General features: G+C 49.9%; 6 protein-coding genes across 12 annotated transcripts in view; 3 read left to right on the top strand and 3 right to left on the bottom strand.

Moving 5' to 3' along the window:
• The window catches only part of LOC115250642 (sodium/calcium exchanger 1-like), a 45,070-nt gene extending 35,688 nt beyond the window's left edge, over positions 1–9,382 (bottom strand). For 2 of the 3 annotated variants that reach the window (XM_029839910.1, XM_029839913.1), the window contains exon 1: positions 2,366–2,477. The gene's annotated coding sequence lies outside the window, so the exon portion shown is untranslated. Of the gene's footprint in view, positions 1–2,365; positions 2,478–9,272 lie in introns of those variants that run through there. The other variant, XM_029839912.1, reaches the window with a different exon arrangement.
• A 530-nt stretch (positions 9,383–9,912) lies between these two features.
• Positions 9,913–13,259, top strand: badb (BCL2 associated agonist of cell death b). Its single transcript, XM_011619176.2, has 4 exons — positions 9,913–10,075; positions 10,582–10,737; positions 10,941–11,161; positions 11,238–13,259. Exons 2-4 carry the CDS (start codon positions 10,590–10,592, stop codon positions 11,373–11,375), a joined length of 507 nt encoding a protein of 168 aa, XP_011617478.2. The 5' UTR covers positions 9,913–10,075; positions 10,582–10,589; the 3' UTR covers positions 11,376–13,259.
• On the bottom strand, positions 12,969–15,175 carry LOC115250643 (glyoxal reductase). Its single transcript, XM_029839914.1, has 6 exons — positions 15,053–15,175; positions 14,310–14,559; positions 14,095–14,240; positions 13,846–13,985; positions 13,612–13,770; positions 12,969–13,520 (listed from the first exon to the last, which is right to left on the bottom strand). The coding sequence occupies exons 2-6, from the start codon at positions 14,552–14,554 to the stop codon at positions 13,341–13,343; spliced, it is 870 nt and encodes a 289-aa protein (XP_029695774.1). The 5' UTR covers positions 14,555–14,559; positions 15,053–15,175; the 3' UTR covers positions 12,969–13,340.
• A 1,218-nt stretch (positions 15,176–16,393) lies between these two features.
• majin (membrane anchored junction protein) lies at positions 16,394–21,917 on the top strand. 5 transcript variants are annotated; one of them, XM_029839722.1, is made up of 10 exons: positions 16,394–16,475; positions 16,804–16,906; positions 17,335–17,359; positions 17,487–17,562; positions 17,680–17,781; positions 17,880–17,929; positions 18,034–18,155; positions 19,504–19,567; positions 20,393–20,532; positions 20,673–21,917. In XM_029839722.1, the coding sequence occupies exons 1-10, from the start codon at positions 16,433–16,435 to the stop codon at positions 20,710–20,712; spliced, it is 765 nt and encodes a 254-aa protein (XP_029695582.1). In that variant the 5' UTR covers positions 16,394–16,432; the 3' UTR covers positions 20,713–21,917. The 5 variants fall into 5 exon arrangements, with proteins under 5 accessions (XP_029695582.1, XP_029695581.1, XP_029695580.1 ...); XM_029839721.1 differs by having other exon boundaries at positions 17,332–17,359; positions 20,396–20,532; XM_029839720.1 differs by having other exon boundaries at positions 17,332–17,359.
• A 146-nt stretch (positions 21,918–22,063) lies between these two features.
• gpha2 (glycoprotein hormone subunit alpha 2) lies at positions 22,064–24,740 on the top strand. The gene is made up of 4 exons (XM_029839727.1): positions 22,064–22,715; positions 23,576–23,714; positions 23,848–24,032; positions 24,108–24,740. The coding sequence occupies exons 2-4, from the start codon at positions 23,588–23,590 to the stop codon at positions 24,210–24,212; spliced, it is 417 nt and encodes a 138-aa protein (XP_029695587.1). The 5' UTR covers positions 22,064–22,715; positions 23,576–23,587; the 3' UTR covers positions 24,213–24,740.
• Positions 24,741–24,850: 110 nt separating this feature from the next.
• LOC115250620 (glycoprotein hormone beta-5-like) lies at positions 24,851–26,775 on the bottom strand. Its single transcript, XM_029839726.1, has 3 exons — positions 26,369–26,775; positions 25,558–25,744; positions 24,851–25,115 (listed from the first exon to the last, which is right to left on the bottom strand). The coding sequence occupies exons 1-3, from the start codon at positions 26,521–26,523 to the stop codon at positions 24,927–24,929; spliced, it is 531 nt and encodes a 176-aa protein (XP_029695586.1). The 5' UTR covers positions 26,524–26,775; the 3' UTR covers positions 24,851–24,926.
• Between the last annotated feature and the right edge of the window lie 312 nt (positions 26,776–27,087).

The raw sequence follows: 27,087 nt of genomic DNA, 5'->3' as shown, positions 1-27,087 counted from the left end.
AGCATCGCCTGTAATGGACCCATCTGCAGAAATCTCCACTGTCACTCTATAGACCAGAGTTAAGCGAAAGGCTTCCCTCTGCCAGGGGCTCGCTCTCAAGTTTCTCTCTATAAATAATAAGTATATGGACTGAATATCATTATGGGATGCGTCTAAGCGAAGCTGTTACGCAACCTGTTAAATTCTGAAAGACACGTAACGTTAGCGAGGACGTCCAGCCGTCCCCTCCAATAGGGCTAATAGGTTAAACGGCGTTGCAGGATGACAACGCCTCCGTTTGTCATACGTCACCTTGGAGAAGCGAGTAACACACCGGTGCCAAATCAGTTGGGCGAGCGGGGGGGGTGGCGGCGGCGCGACAGGGGCTGTTGCCTGGCTGGGGAAACCGTCTGGCAGTAAAGGTGTCACATGAATCTCCCCGGGAGCGATCGGTGATCGAGCGAAATGAGCGATATTATGGGCCTCTGTGGCCCCCAGGAGAGAGATGAGGGAGGGATTAGGTCAGCGTTAGCCTTTACTGGGTCGACGGAGCAGGGGGCCCTCCTTTAGAGCCAAAGCCAATAGCCAACGCATGCCGGCTCCTGGTGACCCCTAGCGAGAAGCTGACTGATAAAGTTCTGGTCACATCATTGGATGGAGGTTCAAAAAAATGTGGTCATGTGACCTGAGGACGTGCCGAGTAAGTGTGAAACGTCCTCCAACAAGAGTCCTGTTCCAGTATGTGAGTACTGCCAAGTACGCGGACGTGGACTTGCTCGGTCCAGCATCAGCCTTGACTTGAGTGGGGGAAGTGCGTGCTTCAAAGTATGGACTTCCAATTATGCACAACAGTGGCGAAGACATTAAAACCTGCAAATATCAGAGATATGAGCCACCAAATGTTGAATTATGTATTTCTACAACAGGCCAGATCCAGATTTGCTGTTCTACCACTAAAACCCGATGACAGCTGGACCAACCAAGGAGCAGTTTGGACGGTTACTGGAAGGAAAGTGTAACCATGATCACCCCCCCCCCCCCCCCTCCCAAAAAAAGGTGGGCTCAGATCAACAGTCAGCACCGGAGAAGCTCCAGAATGGGCTCCCAAACACCAGAACTCTAACCCAGGCCCGGCTGCTGCATTACATAACATCAATTCCCCCAGCAGGCCATTGTTACCCAATAACAGGGGCTAATATCTGCCACTGTAAACTGGGGCCTTTGGGATTCAGTCAGGGCATATAAGCAGTTCCGGTCCTGGCAGGAGGCCTGGACGTGGGCCATAAAGAACCAAGTCTGACCTCCACGACGGCACCAACAGGACTGTTTAAATGCGACAATGTTTACATTCACAGCGCTGCTATGATGACACACACACACACACACACACTAGCAGCTTATGACCAAGGGGACTTTCCTGCCCCTGTAGGCACGCTACAACCGACAGCACCGGGACCGGGGGGGGGCAGCGATAAGTCGGGGCCGCATGAAAAACCCGACGTGCAGCGCCAACAACAAACATAACCAGATTACAGCAGACAGGAATAGAGGCCAAGATGTAGGTTACCACCTTTCATGGCAGGGAAGAGTTTGATTAAGTCATTAATGGATTAGAGGGAGAGTAAGTCTGGGTATTTTAGGCTCCAAACGCGCAGACGCGTTTCGGAATCACAGCCGAACGTCGGCAATAAAGTAACAGTAATAAAGAAAAGACAGAAGTCTACGACATCAGCGATGCAGCGGGGTTTTCCCCCAATATGTATTCAAATTAATGAGCCTCCGACATTCTTCCATCCCTTAATAATTCAAACATCCAAGCTGTTGGAACATGTTCCCCGATGAATTATGGATCGTTTTAAATAAACGCGCGTGGCTTCATCGCGCATCAACTCAATTTAAAAAGATTGGACAAATGCGTCGTCATTTTCTTTCACACCCCCCCCCCCCGATTCCGTCCAGCCCCCTGACCGGGGCACGCTCCAGACCCGCGTCTCTGCCTGCGCTACGTCGCCGCCTCGTCGAAGGCATCTCCTGGCCACTACGCGCCAGGTGGACCCGGCCTGTCCGGGCAGATTCCACCGCCGTCTCTCCCAGATCTGCAGCCTGATCTGCCTCCTGCCACCAGCTGCCCACTCTCTCCCCCACTGCCGCCTCATCCGGAGGATTTACGCACGCAAGCGCCGAATTGCGAGACCCGCACGGTGCCGGTGACTGCGCCGCCGCCAGCCTGGCACATTCCCTCCCCAAACCCCACGTCTGCCTTTCCAAATATCCAACGCATATAACACGGCATTAGGACGCGACCAAACTGTTTAAATGGACGCACGCGCGGAGGGGGGGAAATAAGCGGAACATTCAGATGCGCACGCCGTCTGAGCCAGCTCACCGGTTCGGTTCCCAGGTCAGGATCCGCTCATTCACTCATCCTTTTCTGCCTGTCTGCTCATCCTCCTCCTCCGGTCGGTCGCTCATTCAGCAGCGAAATAAAGGGATCTTCTCCTCTGACGCGCGGAGAGAGAGACACGGGGGGGGGGGGGGGGGTGACGAGTGTGTGCGCTCTCTGTGCGTGTGTGTGTTTCTTGTACTCGTTACATATTGAGGACCAAAATACGCGTTATGCTGGCAAATTGAGGACAGGTTTGGGAAGTGGGGGAATTCTTATGGGTCCTCATCACTTCAAAGGATTGTTTGAGGTTCGGACTGGGTTTGAATGTTTAGGTTCAGGTTTTAGGGTTTGGATGGGAGGGTTAGGGGACCAGAATGCTTCATGTCCGAGAAAGTCCTCATAAATGCATAATTACAAGTGTGTGTGTGTGTGTGTGTGTGCGTGTGTGTGTGTGTGTAAAGAAAGTGACCTGGAGGGGAGGGGTGGAGTTAACCCTAAACCCAATCACATCACTGAAGACACGAAGCTAAACTAGCAACTTCTCAGTAATCTATTACACTGGTAATTTATTACTGTCACTGAGAGAAAGGGACTTTATCTTAACACCATTGCTGTTAACATTTGACTAACAAAGTTGGGGGAAAGTAACCGTCGTGGTGAAACTCGGGGCTCGCGGCCCACATGTGGCTCGGCGCGGACCAAACTGGGGACGCTGCGAGTTTCACCAACGATATGTCACCATTTAACAACGGGGTGCTCCAGAACCCAACAATAATAGCATCGCTACATGGAAACAATTGATGCGTTATACAATTGCACTGAAATTGTGAAGTATTTCAGAACTTTAGAGGAATAACCAAGGTAAGGTATTCGTTAAGCTGTGAGTGGTTGTAATAAAGTAGTTTAAAATGGAGTAGGACAGAATTGAAGTCTTCTCCAATAAAGACCGACAAAGGTTTTAGACTTTTTTGGGTTTAGTTTTATTCATATACTCTATTTTTTTTAGCAAGCAGCTGCAAAAATCTGCTCTCCACTTTTAAAATGATCATTTTGAGTTAAAAACAAACAATCCCGCTGAGACAAGACACAATTAAATTTACATTTTTCTGTTTTCATATTCAAACCAGCACCACTCACACAACAATCCCGCTAAAGACGAGCACAGATGCAGCTATGAAGGCGATTTTCCGATTAGCTAAGCGGTCGCCCCTTCCCCCTCGATTTTTTGCGGGTAGAAGACGGAGGAGGACGTTATCAAGCGAGACAGGAGATGTATGAGGGTGAGCGAGCCACTGGGGATGGAGGCTAACAGTGCAGGAGGAGGAGAAGCGGCAGAGTCGGTGTAAATAATGAGCGGAAGGGGGTGCTTTTACCCCATCGGTCTTTTGGACACAGTTGATCAGAGTTCTGTCTCATGGTGAAGCATGAGACAGAACCGCGACCGCGAGCTAATTCACCCTCCCCGCGGGGACGCCATCACCAGGCGAGCCCAACGCTTAGGTTTGCAGAACACACATCCAACCGTGCCCGAATCGCACTCGGGGAGGCCTAACGCGAGATGATTCATCGTTGCACACACGCTAACGACGGTGCAAATCGGCCTGACAGGCCAGCACGAGCGAGCACTTGTGCAGATGCTAATGTGGGATCCCATCAGATGCTGCACGGGGAGGAAAAGGCCAAGGACACGGACAGATATCGGGGGACCTAGCGTGGAGGTTGTGATTGTTCGGAATATTTCCCAGGCATAACGGTCGAGATCCACTTTCAGCCTCGCGTTTTTTTGAGGGGTTTTTAAAACGAATTCTCTAACAAAGAAGCAACACAGTCACGGAGCAGACCGGACCAACCGGACCAGAAGCAACTGTTCTGGTATTAGCGGCCCCTACTGACACACAAAGGCCTCGAAATGAGATTAACGCATACCAAATGACGCAAAGGGTCGACTAACAATCACAGTCAGATGCTAATCTACTTAGCTTAGCAGAGAGACCGGACCATGAGAGAACAACAAGCAAAAAAACATCAAAAACAAGAAAAAAAATTGTTCCGCTGGTTGTGAAAGCTGCTAAACGATCTGTTTATTTCCTGAGTTTCGACTCACAGCGTAACAGGCTTCATATTCTTTTTATCATTATTTCTGATGTATTTAATTTTCAGCGAACAAGTGAAACATCTGTTTGGAGGAGCAGAACACAACCATCGTCACGCTAACCCTCCCCCATAGCCGCATCCTGCCCGCCTCACCGCTGCATTGCCAAACAAACCAGAATGAAATCTTCAGGAAGGGGAAAAGAAACTACGTTAATGCCTGGTTTCTATGGCGATGACACAGAGCGCACTTTCTCACTACTGTAATTTAGTTCGATACAACGACGAGCTTAAAGGCGCCTTTGAACGTAGCATGTGCAAGCTGTTGCCGCCTGGAGGGTAATTGCTGATCCCCATGAAATATTAATTTCTTTAGCTAGGGACTTGGGTTGCGACTCGCTTCAGCCTCTCATGTTAAAGCTTAAGGAAAAACATAGTTTAACTCACTTTAACGCACTTATTCATGACATCAAAAGCGTGTTTTGTTGTTCAGAGTTGTGTCCGATGTAAACAATTGCTAATGCTAACAATTATTTATGTTATTTCTGTAAACTATGACATTGGGCGCCCCTTTTTTAATCTGATCCATTCTCCAGGATAAAAGGGAGCTAGGACGCGTTTACCGTGGATATTACTTCAGACATGCCGGCTAGCTTAAGCTAATTGGCTGCCTAGAAGCTAGTGCCAAGCCGAGAGCTTCCAAGCAGCTAAAGCACCTGTTTTCCATCTTTCTTCAGGGACTTGAACAAAGTGCTTTCAAACCAATTTCTAGGATGAAACGCGCGCCCTCCTGTTCCTCGTGCGTTCCGCCGTGTTTGCACACAAAGAGTTGGCACCGATCAAAAGCAGTTTTAGCTCTTCTCCACACTAATTTGTCTCCTTGTAGCTGCAGCCTGAGTAATCGCCCATGCAGCATGCTCGCCCTTGTGTTGTGCTGAATCACGCGGCCTGTGCGCGCTTTCCATTGTGCAATTGGTTGTGCGGATTTGATTGGTCATCTGTGGCTTCACCACACAGCTGCCCCGAGAGACCTTGCACAAACACGTAAATTACTTTTGCGCAAGTAATTTAGTGATGCAATCGCAGACAGTGGCTAATGGCATCTGCTAACGAGGCCATGAGGCACGCTAGGTATCGTCTGGGGCGAGTGTCGGGTGATGTCTAAGGTAACAGGAAGTCAGCGATGATTCCAAATTCCCAACATTTGGCTCCCGTTACTAAGCAGAAGCACCAATAAAGAAACCTAGCCCTGCTAGTTAGAGGCTGGTAGAGGTGGCGTTGATGACGACGGGTAATCCCGCCACATCTACCGTCAAATAAGACGGCGTTGGCTGCTAATTATGCGCTGGGCCGCCACAGTCACGCTGAGAAGGGTCCATAGGGGAGCTGTGAAACCCAACTAAATGAGGAAGAAGAGGCGGAGGAGAACTGAAGTAAGGCAGGAAAATCTGAAGGTGGATGGGGGAATTACCACAGCAGACATGAAAATGCCTCCAGGGTAATAAAAGGTTCTGCTGCACCCTCGGCCCCAGCGAGGGTGGATTGAGAGAGCCGGGCGGCGGAGAGGCGCCTGCTGTCAACGTTTCTGTCTTCTTTTGGGTATTACGCCGCTAATGACCAGGATGAAGAAGCGTAATCGGCTGAAATGTGTCCCTAAACATTCGGTTTTGGAGTCGGGACAGAGGCAAAGAGGGGACGGGGGGAGCGCCAGACCGGTTTAGCTGCTGATTATTCAGGTTAAATCAGTCAGTGGATCCACGAGCACCAAAAGGCAACGGCGACACATCAGTAGAAGGAGGGATGCTAGAGAAGATGCCCACTTACTTCCACTTCAACACACATTAAAGTGGCAAAACACTCAACGGTGCACCTGTGCCGCCGCTCTAGGGGCCACGCGGCGTTCGATACGAGCGGTGGCGTCGCGGGGGAGGGGAGGAGGAAAAGGCCCTGAAAGTGAAATTCATCACTTCTGTCTCGGGTGTTTCTTCTTCCCTTAAGCGCTCCTGACCGTTCGCTCTGAGTCACAGTGAAAGCACAACAGTACGCAACCAGCGTCTGTTTGTTTGAAGTCTCTGAAAACCGCGAGCTGTTCCCCGGGAATCGGAATCGATGGAGACGTCCAGAAGCCTTTGAGAAACACATTAGCTTATTGGGGAATGCGTATCTTCCCTTCCCTGGTAATGACGCCCATCTATCTCGGCCCTGTTTTATTGTTTTATGTAGATGTTTTTATTGTTATGCTAATGCTACTGTTATTTTGCCCCATTTCCGAAATGCTGACAGGGAAATCTCACAGCCGGGAATTCTTATTAGCATTCAGGAGTTTGCTAATGTTATCATTCAGCTGCTCTTCCCCCCCCAACTAAACTGTTTCAACAGCACTTTTTCATCATTTGGAGTAAAAGACCGCATTAGAAAATCAAAACCGTTCCACTGTAGTGGAAAAAGGGCTGAAATTCCAGCCTCGGGAAAGAGCCGACTTTGCATGTTTTCTTGCTGCGGCGTGCTCGAGCTTTGGCGCTAACTGTCCTGCGGAGTCCAAAAAGGCAGCTTGTTCCTGTCAAACGGCATCAATTAAACAGGAGAAGTAACGACATCCGCCAGCAAGCGCCGCGTGAACTAGTTCAGTTGTCAACCCAGATAGACGGGGGGACTGAATACGCAAAAAATATGTAACGCCATGGCGCTCGCAGCGCGGGGGGGGGGGGGGCACGGAGAAGCTGAGGACAACAAAGACAACATTTGCACTTATGTGGATGCTAAGTACCTCCACTGCGCCTCCCTCACATCGACATCTGAGCGTAGCGCTGAACCCTCTAACGAGGACGAGTGGCTCGCGGTCCACAGATGGCCCCCGTCACCTGACCTTTAGGCTAACTGCCGCGCGTGCGATGCCACATCCGGAGCCGTGAAACGGCGCAGACTTGTTGCATAGAAAGCGAGGCGGGCGTAGATACCGGCGGTTCGTTAGGCACCTCGGTTGTGAAAATTAGCTTGACGCCGTGGCGTGGGACTGATGATCCTCCGTTAGCCGATCAGAGGCGGTATAGCTAGCTCCAACACGTTGACAGTTCTATTTGGGATTAGAGGTAAAACAATCACAGCTGCAGGGTTTCCTACTGTGAATATGCGTAACCCGTGCAAACATTAGCTACAGTTGTGTTTAATTGCCTTGAGTACATTCAGCTTTTGTTGGATAATACGTTTTAGGGCTGCCAAACCCTGCCTGCAGCAAATGCAATTTAATGTCTCGCTTAGTGCAGCGGCACCGCCGTATATTAAAGTGCGGCGCGCCGAGGTCGTTTCCGAGCTTCTCGGCTAATTCATCATAATTTGGCTTAAGTGATTAGCTCAGCGGCGGGATGGAAATGTGATGGCGGCGGTGGCTAAAATAAATAAGCGGAAGGTGAGGAGTCGGAAGCCGCGCGTCACGCTCGACGGGCCGGTTTTGGTTGGGCAACGGCGAGTTTTTGTCGGGAAATTGGCTGCCACCAGGGGGCGTGTGGAGGCTTTGACCTCTGTAAAACATAAAAAGGCGCATGTAGCGACTCTCGGAGCTCCCAAAGATTCCAGCCAGCTGCACAAGGGTGGAGTGGATGGGATGAGAAAGCTGCCATATGCGCGCCCTGTGATCACCCAGGGAGCGGTCCACATAATGAGCACCTAGCGATGACCAAAGACATGTTCAGCCAGCCATCGGGGGTGTTTCCACTCTGATGTGGGTGGATTTTAATGTTCCAACCTCCCTGCTCCAGAGTTCTGTCTGCCCTCCCGTGTCCACTCACCTCCATCCCCGACCTTTCACTTGTTTTTTGCCGTCTTGTCTCGGAGGATTCAACTCCCAGCGCCTCTCTCGGCTCCCCCCCGTTCAGAGAGCGGAACGGAGAGAAATGGTGGCATCAAACTGGAAGGAATATTTGTGAGCAAGACTGGGAAAAGGCTGCTCTCGAACACACACAGACACGCACACACACACTCGTGTGGCGGCTTAGAGACTGTGTGGGAGCGCGCACGCCTCCGCTTCCCAAAATAACCTCCAGATGAGGGGCAGGGAGGCAGGGCGAGGTTTGCACAGGGAGATATAAATGGATGCTAATTGCACGGCTCCTTCAGATTACACTTAAATCCAGCAGTTCTGTGCACAAAACCTCATTTCTGCTTGCGTGCCACCGTGCGCGCGTGTTTGAAACGGATCCTGCTCTGGCTCATATGCTGCAAAGTTGACGCACGCGGGGCTTTGCTCGGGCTCACATACGGACGAATCAAGGCACACAAAAAAACAGAGAGACAACTCCCATGTATTATTTCTATAATCCCTCCCCAAAATAGAATTGAAAAGAGGCCAGTCTCTGCAGCCTTTATCTGGAGCCGCTCCATCCTCGCGCCAGCGCGCGGGTTTTTGCACGTTTGCCTGAGCCGAATCAGAAGAATCCGCGTCATATTGTCGATTGTTTTAGGGATTTTTTTTTTTTTTTAAGACGGGACAAAATGTGATTATCCGGTTCGAGTGACTCTCACCAACTTCACAGAACTGACTCGTTTTGTTCCCGATCTCACCAGCGGCTTCTTGCGCACAAGAGTTCTGAAGAGCTGAGCTCAGCTAATGCACAAAAGCACTAAATCAATTGAGGAAACAGCAGCATACTTGGATTTATGATGCCAAAATTCGGGGACAAAACCCCAAAACCACAGCATTTTTTAAAATGAATACTGAAAAATACTTTACCAATAATAATCAGGAAAACACAAACCCTTCCTGCAATGTAGTACTTAAGAAAATGTAATATTTTAGATGATATTAAAGGTAAAAACTTACGTGTTTTCACTTAGATTTGAGTCTCAGTCTTTAACAAAACGTACACACATATGTATCAGTTAAAAAACTCTGGCAATCGGTCTTTTTGCATGTAATCTGCAGCTAATTTTTCTATTTCCCTATTAAGGAAATAGGCTTCCCCGAACCGTCCACGTGCATCGTTCTACCGCCACCTACCGATGAGGGTCGGAACAACAACAAACACGTCAACATGACGATGTTAAGAAAAAGTAAATAGACGCACTCGAGCTCAAACAGGTTAGCCCGTGCGTGGTTGCGCATGCATGTAGCTCCTCAGACCAAGCATTTATGAAATATTATTACGAAGACCTTCAAAATAAAATGCAGCCATTGTCACTTGCTACATGCCAATATTAGGGTGCGCATTATTATTATTCTCGCCAAGAAGGGTGTCCGAGGTACTAGGAAGTCCCCAGCAAAAAAATAAAAATAAAGAAATAGAGAAATGTCTTACAAAAGCTCTTAAGTGCACATTTATGTTCTAAATTATTTTAAACGCCCGTTGAGGGAAAGGGGAAAAAAACTGTGCGCCTCGGTTTCCGCTGCGCCTCTGCTCGCAGCACTACGGGAGGCCGGATGAGACAAACAAAGCTCGCGCCCGGTCCTGGCCCGCAACAGTGACGTCAGCGCGCAGCGGCGGCGCGGCGATTGGGCAAACTGGGAAGCGGAGTGGACGGCGAGAAAGACAGGACACCGATTACAAAAACAACCACCGAGGCCGCATGCACCGAGCCGAACAGCCACCGGTAGTTTCCCGGCTGACGCAGTAAAGAAAACTTCGGGTAGGAAATTCCGTCAGGCGGTCCTATTTCCACCCCCCCTTTGACACAACACGGCGGTCGGTGGAGCCGCTCGGCGGCTTCCGCCCTCCGCCGAACTTTCTTTTGTCCTCCTCAATCAACAACAAAACCTCCGAGTCGCCGGGTTGACCCACGGGCGTTTGTGGACGGCAGGAATGTCCACCACGGGGGAAAGTCTTCAATTAAGCGTCGCTGGTGCGGTGGTCCGTGAACACATCGGGGTTGTTGTCCTGTAAATACCTTTGGAGGGATAGATATGGGTGTGTTTGGGGCAGCCCTGGCCGTTTTAGGGTGTGTAGAATAGGAGTCAACATGTTTGCTAGGAAAATATTGAGATTGTTGGACGCTTGTCCTCCTCATTGGACTCCTCTGCTGACATTTGTATGGCGACCCGGACTTCTGCCCCCTCCATAATAGCAGGAAGTGGCCCTATAATCATTCCTATGGGTTCTCCGTTTTCATTTTGTCCCTGAACTTTATCTCTCCAGATGTTACGATGGCGACAAGGTTCAGCATTTCCAGCGACAGCGACTCGGATCCCTCGGAGGAGGTGGACGAAGGAGAGAGGAATAGTTCTCTAAGTGAGCAGGAGAGGCAGGTTCTTCAGCGGCACACCCTGACTCTACCTGAACTCAGACTGACAGGTGGGAAACCCTTTTAAAGCCAATAACAATGAAGGAAAATGCTCGGTCGCTTTTAATTGCCACCCACTAAACTGAATGTCCAGAAGCACCAGCCTCATGTGACTCCCGAGGACATCTGTGGGGACATCTAATCGGGATAAAGACATCCACTATGCCGCTTCACGATCCGGAACAGCTGACACAGACCCCTTTCCTTTCCGTAGGTACCAGTCGGACCAGGGTCAGCTCGGAGTCCCAGGCGTCCACCTTCTCCAGAGAGGAAGAGCTTCAGGGGAACGGGGAGGATGAGGCCGGGACGCCCACGGAAGGAGCCCCGTTCAGAGGAAGGTCCAGGTCAGCGCCTCCCGCCTTGTGGGCCGCGCAGAGATACGGCCGGCAGCTCCGGAGAATGAGCGACGAGTTCGACAGCTTGCTGGATAAAGGGGTGAGCGCGGCAAAAACGGAAGCAGCGGCCCCGATTCAAGGGCGTTGCCTTTAAATGTGTTTGCTCTGCCCTGCAGGGGATGAGGAAGACCAACAGCACCGGATCGACCAAACCGATGCACCACTCCCGGAGCTGGTGGAGCTACCTGTTCAGCCACCAGGAGACGGAGGGCGAGAACGGCCACCACGACGGCCACACGCACCGCACTGAGTAGGGGGGGGGGCGCCGTGAGTTAGGGATATGAAGGTTCGCTGGGGGCAGGAAGCCATTCGGAACAACCGAACCTCTAAAAGAGGATCGATTTCCAAAAAGATCAATTTTAAACACAATTGGTTACTACTTGTAAGATTTTTTTTTTTTTTTCCGTATTTGTGTCGGTTGTGATGTGAAACGTGTGGGTGGGCAACATACTGTGAAACGATACAAGACGGGCAGGTGTGGTATCAGAAGCACAGGAAACAGGTTTAAAACTAAAAAAAAAAAGAGACAGGTTCCAGTACACAAAGTCAGACTAAGCTGTCCATCTTCCCGATTTCCCTTCCACCCTGCGTGGCTTCCTCCAGCGGCGAGTCGCCGATGTCCGCTGCAAATCGTGGCGTTCGCGACAAACAGGAGTGTTTGGAAATCTCTGTAGTTTTGTGCCAAATCAAATCAGGGCGGGCGCGTGAGAAAAAGTTGGGTTTTCCGAGTGTTCGACCCAAGCCTTCATCCAGCTTCCTGTTCTGGTGCTTTAACTGGACGATCATAAACTGCGTAAAAGAGGAACAATCTTGTACGAGGACAATCTCTCTATCTTTTGTAAAACTTCAGGGTTAGATTTTAGCCGCAGAGAGATGACATTACAAGCACAAATCGATAGCAGATCTATCTTTTTAAACAGAAAACTCGGGCGAGGAAAGAGGAAAAAGAAAACTGTGGAAATTTTAAAGTGTAAATATTTTCTGGACATTCTAGCATATGGCAGGGCGTAGAGCTAAGTGGTTTCTATTTTACCGGCGTTAGCGCCCAGGCTAACCTAGCAATAGGCAGTGTACAATCTATGGCTGTTGTGGTAAGTGATTTGTGCATATTTAAAGAGGGGGGGGTAAATTAACTGCTGTACGTGGAGCCGACACTAACATTTGGTTGTCTTTGTTTGCACCAGTGCGTCGAGGTGACGGCAATTAGCTCACCTTTATACAGAGGTTTTTATCAGAGTTTTGTCTTGTTGGCCTGGTAAATCTTTATATCTGCACTGGAATGTTAAAAATAAGGTCCTAATCTGCAAGATCTGATGTGCGGCTGCGCCGATTTGACGCTACTAGTCCGGGTTGGCGCGCCCCGCGTCGCTGGGTTAATCTGATTGGGACTCGTCTGTGAATCGTTGATTGATATGTGACTAATGGTAATGGGTTCGTGATCCTGTCTTATTCTCCGCAAGGAGCCTCGAGTGGTTAAGTGGTCTGGTGTGTCGGTTAAAGGGTTGCTTCTCCGTTATCTTTGTCTTTTCTCCAAACGTTAAGGGCATTTCGTTGAACCGGAACTCAAGACAATCGAGGGCAATGTTGTTTTGACTCATTCCCGTTGGATAAGCTGGTAATCTGAACTGACAAACATTTAGCGTCCCTTCCATGAAGCCGTGTTACAGTTAGGTTAGACGCTTCCACCTCCCGTGACCTGGCGGAAGGACGTCCACGCTGTCGTGAAGTGCCCTGAACATGCTGTCACCTGTGGGGGTGGCCATAACTCTGCCCGTTTAGCCAGATAGCGCCTTAAAACTTCACCGCTTGCTTTCACTTATTGCCGAGAACCAATGACGCTGATGGGAAACATGGTTAATGAGGTTTATTTTCAGCAAAATTGTCAGAAAAGTTCATTCTTAGCATCTTTTTTTTTTCGCTGCACATTAGCGGCAGTGTACACGCCAGAGGCCTCACCCGCCTGGGCACATTCTTGCAACCATCCTTGATATTACTTGAATCCAGAGAAGACGTGTATGGTGGAAATTTTATTCTGTTTTATTTCTTTTCCCAAATCAACTTTTGTAAATGTATTTTCTCTACAGCTGTGAAACTTCTGGTATATGCTGTCCTGAATAAAAAAGAACTTAAGAGTGGTTTTAAAGCGAGCGTTTCAATCCACGGTCGAGATGAACCTTGCAAATTAAGGTCTTGAATAAAAAAGTGGCACTTTTGGCGCGTCAGACCACCTGTGAGGGATCCCAGCAGTACCTGTGGCTGCATTCCAGAGCTGACAGTCTGTCCATGTCGGAATCACTGATGGAGAAGTCAAAGATCTCGGCGTTTTCTCTTATTCTGTCTGGATTCGACGACTTGGGCAGCACAGGGACGCCTTGCTGCACGGCCCAGCGCAGCAGCACCTGAAAGGAAGAGATGGGCAAAGAATAATGCCAGAGAAACGTTTTAAAACAGCCCACGAGCAGCTGATCGTGGGGGTGGGAGAACATTTACCTGTGCAGGTGAGCGCCCACAATTCTTCGCCACCTCCAGGACCACGGGCCCATGGAGCAGGTCTCCTCGCCCTAAAGAGGAATAGGCTTGAAAACACACACCATACTCCTTACACACACTCCTCAGCTCATCCTGGCACAGCTGGGGGTGAAACTCCACCTACCATAAAGGAAGAAAATGGTGTTTTTTCCCCCCTGTGAGTGGCACAAATCCTCATTAACTCATGCGTGATACCTGCAGCAAAGCAGGCGGGACTTTGCAGCTCTGCATCAGCTCCCTCATGTGTGCTGGCGTGTAGTTGGAGACTCCGATGGCCTTCAGCGTCCCCTGAGCGTGCAGCTCCTCCAGCACGGCCCAACTCTGAGCTCGGTTGCCTGAGTTAAAGTCAGCGATTCAGGAAAGCGAGGTTACAATCTTAAAGTTGATATTTCGCAAATAATGAATACAGCCGCTGATATAGAGGTTCAGCATTAAGGTCTTTACCAGAGTTGCGTTGGTCAGAAACGGACCGATTTTGCGTGCCAGGCCAGTGAATCAGGTAGAGGTCAATGTAGCTCAAATCCAGCTGGGCCAGGCTGCGGAGGGCTGCTTCCTTTGCTCTCTCGCCCTGGTCCTTTGGACCCAGTTTACTGCAGAGAGATAATTCACTTTATGAAATGGTTTCAGGAGACACGTGCTGCTCACAGTGTTCGTGCTACCTGGTTATGAAAACATCCTCTCGAGTCAAACCGTATTTAGGCAGGAGCTTCTTCAGGGCTTGTCCTAAAGCTGATTCATTCTGGTAGACTGTGGCGCTGTCAAAGGCCCGGTAGCCAGCAGCCAGCGCGGCGTCCACTGCCTGGTGCACAATGTCTGGAGACACCAATTTGTCGGTCCCCAACCCCAAGAGGGGCATGTGGACCCCCGTGTTGAGGAGGACAGTGTGACAGGTGGAGGAGGACATCTTATCTGCAGAGGAAAATGTGATTTTGTTCATATAATCTTGCTTGAAATGTCATATGGGGGAAAAAAACGCTCAAAAATAAAACCGACTTTCTCACCCTGCAGATATTAGGATTCAACAACAAGAAGGTTTAGTGCATGGCAAAGGTCAGACTGAGCAAAGAAATTCTATGGTGCAATTAAAATGTCCTTCATGCAGTTACTGTGCAATAAAATGAGCAACAAATGGTGGAATGTTCGGCATGAATCCTTTAAATTGAGAGTCGTGTTAATGCAGTTGTGATGTGATATTCAAAAACCCTCAAATGTCGCAGCAGTAAAATGTCTGAACGTCCCACAAACCCTGCAAATAACGGTATCATAAAGCTAGAAAGTTGCACATTAGACGCTGGGAAAATTATTGTTTCATTGGTATGAAAATGCAGCGACGCTGATTAAAGAATTTTAGCGTACCAAAAGTTACTTTCAGAAGCTGTAAATCAAAGTTGTGGATTCTCACCTTTTTAGCCCGTTCAATTTTGTTAGTGGCGTAGAATAATGGCGTTTAGCGCACATGACTTTTAAATACCTTCGGTTCCGCAATACGAAGTCAACTGCCGATCACGTGACACGATGAGGGCGGGAGCTAGGGTCACCATAGTGACGCCGTAAGGACACAGATCGTTCTCATGCCGCCAATTGAGGAAATTGTCGCAAAATCAGCCAAAATTGACATTTGTAGGATTTGTGCAGCCCGTTGTAACTTTTGGAACTATCTTATTTCTGATCTGCAGAGTCTGCACTTGTGAGGTGTGTTGCACATTTTTATATATTTTATGAGTACCAAACGTAATAATTTTTGTGGGGAAGGGTTGTCTGTATGATCTTTTAATAAAAATAACACTGGCCTTTCAAAGTGTGAAGGATGAAAAACATTTTCAAGGATTTCATGATTGCTTTCATTTTTAAAATGTAAATTGTATTCTAAAGTGATCACACTTACACTTGCTTGCAAATTATGTACATTTTTTTGAAAAGTGAAAAATTAGCAATCATGCATAAGTCTATAATATCATTAATAATTTTTAACTTAATGGCTGTAAAATTGAAATAAATAACATACTTTTTGTGTTGTCCTATTCATTAAGCAAAAAATACAAATGAATATTTAAAAACAATGTCTGTTTTATTTGTGTAGGAGCTAATTTCATCAGTAGTGTAGAATCAACATAAACTCGGGGCAGGGTGGGCTCAGTCTGTAGGGGACTGGACTGAGAAGTGGAAGTCCTGGTCTCGGAGGTGTTCTGGTAGTAGGGCTCTGGGGTACCCTCAAGTCAGATACAAAAATGCCCACATGCATCTGGGATCCACCTCATGACCCCCAAAGGTCAAGAAAAAATATGATCATAACGAACTTTGACCTTACTAGGAACTATATTTTAACTTTTTAACAGGCTCGCTGTGTGGAAGACCAGTGCAGCCTGGAACAGTCTGCACTTACAAAGCCCCGTTGAGCTTAATGGCAACAATTGTGTCAACAACACACACTTTTGTAAATGTGCCATCATAGACAGCATGTGGAGAGGATAAAGGCAGTTCTGCCCCTAAGATCTGCGTGTATGTGTGCAACCATTTTAATATACTTATGTTTAGACAGCTAACTTGATACTTTTACCAATATAAATGCTGTCATGTCGTCTGATCATCGCAGTGTTCGTGTTTCCATTTTTAAACTTCAGCAGCACAGTTGTTTGTCATGTCAGTTTTATAGACAAAAAAACGCAGCTACGAACAGAAATTAAGCTACCGGAAAATACTTTGTCCTTCAGCGGAAGTCGAACGATAAAAACCGGAACAAGCGGTAAATTGGTAGTGGGCGGGGCGGAATAATAACGGAGCGATGGCGTCGACACGTCCTGGTCGCCTGCTTTATAGAGATTACGGTAATTATAACTCTCTCTCTCTCTCTCTCTCTCTCTCTCTCTCTCTCTCTGTGTGTGTGTGTGTGTGTGTGTGTGTGTGTGTGTGTGTGTATGTGTGACAGAGAGAGAGAGAGAGAGTGTGTATGAGCGACACGCAAACTTTATTTCTTCACTAGCTAACTAGCATTTTCGCTCGGTTACGTGCGCAGTGTAATTTGGAACATTTAATTCCACAAGTGCCCCCCCCCCCCAGGATTAATAAGTAAATAATTTAACTGTGTCGTTATGTGTACTCAATAAAGCGATGGCGAGACCGTTTTTGTAATAAATTCGTAATTAATCATCGCAGCCATGCAGTCTCAGGCCCCTCCAGCGCCGTCAGAAACTCGCTTTTTCAGGGGTGGAAACGTGATCTACAAGTTCGAGATCAGGCGCAACAGCGGCAAGATCAGGCAAGATCCCTTCCTCGCTCTCTCATTTCTGCTTGTCCATTGATGACAGACAACAGGAGCCATGGGGACAAATGTGCAGACAGCAAAGCCAAAGCAGAGAAATGAAGGAAGCCTCCAGCATCCTTGCATGATTCCCTGCCATTCCTCCCTCTTTCTTCCCAGGTTTCAGCTCCTCAAAGCTTTAACAAACTGTTTATCAGTCCAAAATGCTGCTGCAAAGACAGTTGTGCTTCAGGCAAGAGGAGAAACGGAGTTTTCCTCCATTTTAAGGCCCTTTTAGAGCACTTTTCTCTGTTATGTGTTAGTTAAGCTGAACATTTTGCATCAGCCCCGTTTTCTAGCTCTCATAAGTTCCCTGCAATCCTCAATGCTGCCTTTAATTCTATAAGTGAATATTTGTGCTAACTTTGTGCTTTTTTTGTTAGAAGAAAATGCTTCAGACAGGAGCTGAGGGTATTTCTACCTTTGTTTTCTTGATTCACCAACATTCTTCCTCATTCTCCAGAAACGTCTGCTTCTTCTCTGACCGAATGACGTCGTACTTGTTGTGCAACCCCATCTCTTTATTTTACCCCCACAGAGGATCGTCAGAACGGTCCTTGGGAACCTCAACAGCCTCCAGCCTTTCTCCAGCATCCACTTTAACGTCTTCCCTTGTATCCTTTAGTCATTTTAAAGGGGTTCATTCCATCAGCATTATAATCGCTGTGCACAAACGCGCTCCTGTTTAGCATCCGTTCCCTGTTCTACGTTCTCTTAACTGCCGTCCTCAGATAAGAGGCGCTGGAGGGGGGCGGCGAAGGTGATGTGCAGCCAGCATGAGAGCGATTTAAAAGTCTTCCCCTTTGTTCTTATCGTCTGCCTGGAGGAGAAGAGTGAGATTTGACTCTCTGGGCTGTCGCCGCCACGCCACTGTGCTTTATTCAAGTCCCCATTATTATTATTATTATTATTATTATTATTATTATTTCAGAGGCCTCGTTCAGTTCAACAGAAGACTGCGACACTTCCTGCTCCATTAAGGTCTGTTTTGTTTGATTCCACTGGATTGTTTTTGCTATTCCACTGTGATTTGTTATTAGCCGCCATATTGACAGATCATAGACGGGCAGTGATGTGTGTTGCAGGGGGGAGAGGAGCCGGAACAGAGCCCCCCAAAGCGCTGTAGGAGAGGGTCACCACTAGAGGACGCTGTGCTACAGGAGTTAGAGAAGGAGCTGGAGTATGAGAGCAAGGTGTGCGTGATCAGGTGAGTCCAAACCCCTTCCGTGCATTTAGGGCTCTTCCCTTTGAGGAATCTGGTCATTAAATGGCACGTTTTTGTTACAAATAGTTTGAATCCAAGGCCATAAAGCCAGCCGGGTTTTCTGTCCCACCCAGTTTTTTACAAAAGAAACTGGACCCTCGGGTCAAAGCAGGTGTCCACCTGGTAGGAAAGAAAACCCGGCTGAGCCGTGGGCCCGGTGGGACCGGGTCGTGAAGGTGAAGGTGCTAAACTCACCCTCAAACTGTCCGTTTGCTCATTCGTGGCTTCTGCAAACTCATTGTCTCTTACGGGTCCAAGGTCAGAGGTCATATCACGTAGATTATATGTAAATAATGTACAGATAACATTTAATTTGCTAAAGGGGGGGTTAGGCTGAGCTCCAGTGGATATGATGTCATTATTCCTGTGTGGGATGAGCAGCAAAACAGGTAAAAGTGGCTCATAACATCACACACACACACACACACGCACACGCTCGCCTCATTGTTAATGTTCTATAGAAAAGGCCGATGGCGGCAGCTGAGTCATGCCCCCCCCCCCCCCCACCTGCTCCAGGTAATGAATTTATATAAACCAGCTCGGCCGAGCGTGAGGAACACACACTCAGATGCACAAAGCGGGAAAATATCCTGCGGACACGAGAGTGTCAAGCCGTCAGCGCTCGGCAGGAAATGGGCTTCCATCGGGCGGGAGCGCGTTCAGCGCCTTGACCGCCGCGCACATGTCGGCACACGGCGCGGGCGTGTTCGCGCGTGGGGTCGGTTCCCGCACGCCGCCCGGGGGGGAGGGGGGGGGGACGTACCGCAGAACGACAGCTTCCGTGGTTGGAGCGCGTGACCGAGCCAGCTCGCCGTTCGCCCGGCCACACGCTCGACGGGAGTCGCGGCGCGCCCGTGGCGAGGTCTCAACCGAGGTGAAATGCATTGTGGGATACCGAGCCGTCCCGAACCCACACGGGTGGCGTCTTGAAGCTGAAGGGTGCTGGGGTGCACCCGTCAAAGGGTCCTCGCTGCAAGCAGACCTAGCTTAAGACAGCGAGGTATCCCACAATGCATTTCACCGAGCACATATGGGTGAATACTGAGTGTTGAGAAACAGATGGTGAGGTTTGGGATCGTTTAACCGGCATTTTGGGGGGATTTTCTGGGCAATGTGACTTTAGCGTGAAGCTCCAAATGAGAGAAGGACGTTTTCAAGACCCAAACGTTTGACCAAAGACTTCCAGAGACAATATTTAGCTTCGCTCCCAGCACAGCAGCCTCCCACTTATCAGAGAATCGCAACATTTCTGAAGCTTTTGTCTAAATTCCACACTTTTCCGGGCTTCCAGTGAGCAGCACCGGAGCGCGCCTGCGGGGGAAGAGGTCCAGCAAAGCGGCGGGGACGTTGCCGAGGCGAGTGCTTTCATGACTCTGTGTGGCTCAGCCTGTTACTCATCACATTTTACTGCCGCCATGACTCGCCACCCTCTTAAATGTCAAATAAAGGCGTCACTTCTGCCCCGAAAACAATTCGTCTTTCAATTTAAGACTCATAACACTCTTTTGTTTCTTCTCTACCGCGTATATAAACACGCGCTCTTCCTGCCGCTCTGCCTCCGATGTAGCCCCGGGGCTAACATTAGCGCAGACAGGTAGGATAACGAGTATTATTAAGGTTAATAATAGCATGACATCAGACAAAGCGTGTCCACGTTTCTAAGCGAGGGCGCTTGTGTTTCTGCTGATACGCATCAGTTTGGTTAGCAACAAAGCCTGAAAATTACCCCGTTTACCCCGTTACTATTTTTTTTTCCCCCCCTTCCCTGGTTATTCATCTCATCTGATCTCTACACACATTCCCGACTCCTTTCTCTTCCCTTCTGAAGTGGAAAAAATGATTTAAACTGACAACGTCAGGCCTTCAAACAGCTTACGCTCCAACAAAGAAGGGGATCATTAGGTGAGCGTTCAGCTCGCACAAGCGAGTTTAAAAGTCTTAAACCCCAAAGACCGAGAACAACTTTGGTTTATATACAGTAGTTTCGGTTAAAAGTGCTTTTTAGCCGGCGAGCATCTCCTCATCGATAGCTAAGCATGTGGACTTTAGCACATTTAGCTAAACTTCATCCGCGATCTTCTGAATTCACGTTTGCTTTTGATCTCTTTGATTCCGTTTTTAGCAAAGGCTTCTTATCCAGTTCCAGTCATTGACTTTTTCCTTCATTCCTTAACAATTAGCAGAACTCGGGAAGCTCAGAGGTCCGGCCCGAGACCGAACACAGCAGCCGCAGCGAAGACGAGTCTGACGAGGACGGAGAAGACGCTCGGCCAGGGCCAGACGCACCCGCCAGGCCGGGACTCCTGACCCGCCTGGCCAGGTTAGTTGGGTTGGCCCCGCCCACAAACATGAGGTCACTCCTCTACGGTCAGTTCGGGAGGCGCCGACTCCACACAACCGTCATGCTAACGTTGCTAACAACATCGCGCTCCTCTCTAAAGCCCGTTTCTCCTCCCGCAGCTACATCTTCCCGTTCTCGCTGTTCGTCAAAGAGCCCTGAGGCGCCCGAGGACTCCCCCCCCCCCCCCCCCCCCCCCCCCCCCGCTGGTTTTGTTCTGGGGCGGCCCCCCCAGTTCATGAGCACGAGTTCTGTTCCTTCAGCTAGCTGCAGTTCCCTCAGCTATCTTCATTTATTCATTCATTCCACTCCAGACCGTCACTGTTTTAAACGGCTGTGTGTTAACCTTAACCCCCCCGACCCCCCCCCCCTTCCCATCAGTTTAAACCAGTCACGTGCGTGTGTGTCCAGGTTGTCAGACTTTACTGTCCTTGTGAGGACCAAGCCCAGTTTAGGATGTCGGGACGAGCGTCGCGGTTTTGGGGTTTATGTCCATATGGTGTTTTATGAGACATCTGACTAAAAGGAGCCGGCGGCCGAGTCTTTTTCCCATCATAGTACGGTCGCATATCCAGGAAGTTCAGACACAGTTGAGCCACCACAGGCTGCTGTGAAGCCGCGTCCGCTCGAAAACCCGTTTCAAGGGGGGGGGGGGGACGGCTCCAGACAGGTGATGGGACGGGACCGAGGTGCGTTTGGTACCCGTGTGTCGCTACGTCAGGCTAACTGGGTCAGCCGTCGCCATAGAAACAGGAAAACCTTGTGTAACCCTCCACTTATGTTGGAGTATCCTGTCAGACGCGGTGATGCACACACGCGTCACCATCGCAGTGAGAAACGGGCGCGCACGAGAGTAAAATAACAGAGCGGAAGCGGACGCATTAATGACATTATAGTAATTCAAGATGGCACCGTCGCCGCGGCAGCCGGGGCCGGCCAGCAACACAAACACGTCGCCACGCGCGTCCATGGAGTGAAGAGCAGCCGTTCACTAAGATGCCCCCCCCCCCCCCACACACACACACACACACACACCAGCACCAGTTGGCATGGAATCCCGAGAAACACACACACACACACCGCCGACACGCTAATTGTGTTGTATCTTCGCGCGTAACGAGGATGGAATGGGGGGGTGATGTCACACATTCTGTTTTCCGTTGACATAACCAGATTGGGAACGTTTTGGCACGGAGGGGCCGTAAGTTGACGAGTGTGTTTTGCTTAGCGGGGGCACGCGCAGGAGTTCGGGCGTTAGCGAGCCCACTGTTCTCCGTTCCCGTGTGTTTTCCGTGTTGCTCCCGACTGTTTCCTCCTGTACATCTGCTGCTGCTCTCATGAGTTCTGAATAAAGACTTTCTGCTGGGCGTAAGGGGTCAAAGGTCGCGGCGCGCCGGTGCCAACGTTGGCTGAAACGTCCCGTCTCGCTCCCGCCGCGACGTCCAGCGCGTTTGGAAACCGGCCGACTTCGGTTGTCGGGCGGTTCTTCAGGAAAAGCCATTTGTTTTTTTATTGCCTAATATCGGAGCGGGACCGCGAGCCTTCACCCCCCCGAGCCCGGTTCCTCGGAGACGCGCTCCTCTGCGGTCTGTCCCGCTCCAGGGTCCAGATCCCGCCAGAGTCCATAAAAAAGATCTCTTTACCCGCTGGAGGCTTTGCCGACCCTCCCCCCCCCCCCCCGACCCAGAACCCCTCGGTGCCCTCTGACCCGACCCGGACCGTCTCCCCCGTCCAGAACAACAGCTCCAGTGTGGTTTCAGACGCTGGGCTGAAGCTGCGCGCTGATGGAAAACCTATCTAGTTTTCCTCTGTGTCACAGCAGCGTCCCCCCCCCCCCCAAAGGTTTAAAACTGGGAGGAGGGCAGAGGGACACTGAGATGGTACCAGACGCCAAGAGCGGGATGGTTTAGACACGTCTGAGGACGCTGGAGGGGTTGTTTTTTTTAAATCTTTTATTTATTCAGGTAAAAAAAACAAAAGCGAAGATTCCCCTCGAATGTGGGCGTGTCCACGGCTTTAAGGGCCCCCCCGCTCTCACCTGTGTCGCCTATATCTGCAGATGAGCCCCGGGACGCACGCACACACACACGCACACACTCCTGCACGCACACACCTGTCGGCCGACACACCTGCCCTGCGTCCCAGGAGCCGCCCGTCGTCTCCAGGTAAGAACCAGCAGCTTTTTTACTCTTGATGTTGGATTTAGAGGTAAAAAATGTGGCGAAATAGACCTTTAATTCGTTTTCCTCTGCTTGTTTAAGGACGTTCCAGGTCAATTTCTCTGTAGAATATGTGTAGAAATAACTGAGACTTTGCTCATTTGATGCTACGCTCTGTTAAAAAGGAGGCGGCAGCTTTAAATGTGCATATGTGCTGAAAATAGATGGTTTTGAACTCATTTTGGGGAAAAACCTGCGCGGCCCAAAAACAGTCTGAGCAGCTCTTTTTAAGTCGTCTGCTTGCTTTTAACAATTAGCTTCCATTAGCCTCCCGCTAACGGTCTCGAATGCACGACCTTCAGGCGTGGAAACCCTTCATGGGGGGGTTCAGGTATTTCCATTTCCCCCGCGGCCTAAAGACCCGGCTCATCAGTCACAGAAGAGCGGGGCTGGAAAAAGCTGCCCCCCCCCCCCCCGATGGTTGTTTACACACGTGTTGGCGCCCGTGAGCACATGCAGATCGCCGCATGTGTAGGTTAGCGTGCTGACTCAGCAGGTCGCTGTGAGATGAGGCGGACGGAAACGAGAGCGACAACAGGGTTTTTCTCCGTCTCCGCTGTTAGTCAGCTGAGTGACACCCGGGGAGACGGGAGCGACGGGTGGGAAATCACCTCGCCGGAGGTGGGAGGGGCTTCTGGCAAAGCTCGCCGGTCGGAAGTCGGCGCTCGAGACCACCTGTTAGCCTTTACCGTCAGCAGCAGCGAGACCCGCTAGTAGCGGCCCATTCATTTGCTTTTTTTTTTTTTTTTTTAAACCGTCGTCGTGGCAACGCCTCATCTACCTCAGTGTTTGTTTGGGCCCTCCAGGCTTCCATCCAGATGTCGCCCAGCACCATCTCACACTTGTGCCTGCTGGCGCTCCCAGTGATGTCGCTGCTGCTGCTCTTCTCTCCGATTGGCCGGAGCCACGACAGCCGCAGCCTCGCCCCGGGGTGCCACCTCCACCGTAAGTGCCGTCGCCCTTCCGGCCCCTCGGGGGCGGCTGTCAATCACGCCGCTGTTCTGGGGCGGCGGCCTTTTTCCCGCCACTAGGGGGCGCTTTATCGCCCAGGAAATAACCCTCTCTCTCCACCCGCCAGCCTTCAACGTGACCATCCGCAGCGACCGCCGCGGCACGTGCAAAGGCACCCACCTGGTGTTCGCCTGCGTGGGCTACTGCGAATCCAGCGCCTTCCCCTCCAGGTACTCGGTGCTGGTGGCCTCCAACTTCACCCACAACATCACCTCGGCCTCACGCTGCTGCACCATCAGCAGGGACGCCAAGGTGAGCGACCCTGACGGCTCCTGGGGAGGGGGGGGGGGTCTGCTCTCTCCATGACAGCTCCACGTCTTCTCTCAGGTCAAAGTTCGCCTGGACTGCCCCCGAGGCCGCCACCACGACGAGATCGAGATCCTCACAGCGAAGGCGTGCCGCTGCGACATGTGCCGCAGGTCCCGCTACTGAACCGCGGAGCAGCCGTCGGTAAATGACTGAAGCCCGGCGACGCCTCAGCTGCCCCCCTCCCTCCTTCCCGCCCCCGCGGCGCCGCCGCGAGGCCCGCCGCCGCCTCACTGTAATCTCCAGTCTGTAAAGACGACCTGTTCTGTCCGCTCACGTGTGTTAAGACGTGACGTCCCACGCACAAACTGAATCTCTCGCTCTAAAAAGACCCGACTCATCGTTGCACTGTTTCAAAACCTTTCCAGGAGTTTCAAAACCTTTCCAGGAGTTTCCCACTGATTTAAAAGCATTCGGTGACTCAATAAAGCAAATTTAAGGCCATTTCTGGTCACAAGGGTTCCGCAATAACCACTAAAAACAGACCAAAGAATGTAGAATTATTTATATTTGTGAATTTGAGAATGCAATAAAGGACAACGTGTACATATCTGTCGACGTAGAGAGAGCAAGAATGCACTGTACAGTTTGTGACCAGCTCGTGTTTCAATAAACTTCTGTTTTCTGCCGCTTGAACCTGAACCGGTTTGTTTAACTCCTCTGGTGCGCCATGCTAACCGCTACGCTAACAGTTCCATTTTTAAGGACCAACCCCCCCCCCCACCTTGAACCATTTCGCCACCCCGGAATAAAAGTCAAGCCAAGAGCTCATAAATTGCCCCTTTATTGCGTTGATCCGGTACAATATGCGAGTGGACCCCCCCCTTCCCGACGTCTCCCTCAGAAGGTCTCACACTCGGTGTCCTGCGGGGAGCAGACGGCGCAGTGGCACTGCAGGGCCACCGGGTAGTGGTAGAGGGAGGAGACGTTGGGCTGGCAGCCCGGCAGGCGCACGGTCACGTGACGCATCTGGCTGTAGGTGCACACGCGGTGGTGGCGGTGGATGTAGGGCGGGTCCGGCACGGGTTTCTGAAGGGCACAGACACACACGGGTGGATCACCTTCGGACGTGCTGGGAGGAAATCAGACAATTTGGGACAAGAGAAAAAGTTTGAGACGCGTTTTTTTTTTTTTTTTTAGACCCCCCGACTTTGACCTTTTGACCCGATGGAGGTCGTTAGCCGGGCTCCTCGGTCTCTAAAGGGTTTAGAGCTGACTCGGTTCCCCCGGCGCTGTAAATTTGGTTTTCCGATTAGGCGGCGGTGAAATTTGAACCATTCCGAACCAGAACGGGTTCAGCGAAGGTTCGGCGACCCTCCCCGCTGGCCGCCGCTCGAGCATTTCTTAAGTACTTGCGGGTACGAGTCCAGGGATGGTCGTCAGCCTTCCTGTGGTTTGGGTCGAGTCCCGGGTCATTCATCATCGCCTCCCCGTCCCAGACTACCAGTTACTGAATCAGCGCGATCGTTACCTCCCAGGTGTGGCAGCGCCCCCAACAGGCCTCCGTGGTCACGCGCAGACCCTTGCAGCCGGGCTTGTGGGCCACGAAAGAGAACTCCCGCACGGCGCAGCCTCGGAAGCCGTGGAGGGTGCTGGTCAGGGCGACGCATACCGCGAGCGTCCCGGCGACCAGGAGCAGGAGGAGAGAGCGGTGCATCCTGGGAAATACGGTTACGTTGATTATTCAAGTGGCCAACATACACATTGAAATAAAGTCTAAATAAAATGCCTGAACGACAAGGTTTATATTTTTGACATTCTTTTAAGATGTTTTGAACGGGACAGTATTTTTTTTAAATTAATTTAAGACTTAAAAAAGCAGATTAATACAGAAAGATTTAAATAAATCTGACTTCCAGCGTCTCAGCTCCCTCTAGTGTTCGTGGTGGGAACTGCAACCGCAAACCATCAATACTCTCTGCATTTTGTTAGACAAAATAACTACTTTTTCAGCAAAATGCTGCCGAATAAAGTGGAATATCATTTGTGTAATTAAAAATAAAGTAATTTAGAGCTGGAGGGGGAGGCATCTACCCAACAGCTCTGCAAGCAGCTGAGCAGAGCCTTAAAAATAGTAGAAGCAATAAAAATAGTTGTGGCATGAAAAGAAATGCTTATTAAAGGCATGGGACCGCTACAAACTGGCTTTACTGCTCTTATAGGGAATTAAATAAGATACATGTGTAAAAGAACAGGAGTGCGTCTGCTTCGAAGGGGTTTTTAGGTAAAGATGGCGCGACATGTCTGCTCTGGAAAAGACCTTCAAAAAATGATCTTCTTACCTTTTCCGTCTCTTTGGTTGCAGCTGCTTGAGTCCTGTGCGTCTGCCTGGACAACAACCAGCTGAATGGAACCAATCTCCCCTTGTTGTTGTTTTTAGAAGCCCGTCAGGGTGGACGGACAGTCTGACATCATCGCAATTACAATGAAATACCATTAGAGACCCCAAGCCTGAAATAATGGAGACTCCCTGGAAAATACGGAAACTTGTCCATGTTTTTTTAACCTCAGCGTGCGTGCGTGCGTGTGTGTGTGTGTTGCTCTTAATCCAACTTTGCTCTGTTCTCAGGGGGTTTGTCCCTGCTTAACTCGATACTCACTAAAGTCCAACCAACAGAAAAAAGAAAGAAAAAAAGAATTTCTGGGAATTTACGCAAACTTCAATTTTTAGCCTCGATAATATAAGCTTATGTTTTCTAGAAACCTGGGGGGGGGGGGGGGGGGGGGGGAATCCAGATAATTATTTTAAAATATATTCTTTAGGTTAAAAATATTTGTAAGTGACAAAAGTGGATAAGAATAAATCTCAAGTAAAACTTGAAATAGCTAATTATTGCCGCACTTGATCCAATTTAGAAGACTAAAAATAGATAGAATCTCTGTATAAGATAAAGTGTAATTTCTTTTAAAAATCAAGATTTGTTTTTTGATAAATGGTTGAGAAGGAAGTTTAAAAATAGCAGAAAATGGACCCATTCAGCACATGAACCTTATAAATGTG

The sequence above is a fragment of the Takifugu rubripes genome, chromosome 8 (assembly GCF_901000725.2).
Source record: "Takifugu rubripes chromosome 8, fTakRub1.2, whole genome shotgun sequence".
NCBI classification, from domain to species: domain Eukaryota; kingdom Metazoa; phylum Chordata; class Actinopteri; order Tetraodontiformes; family Tetraodontidae; genus Takifugu; species Takifugu rubripes.
Note: the sequence above shows the minus strand (reverse complement) of the source record. Positions and strands in the feature narration are given on the sequence as shown.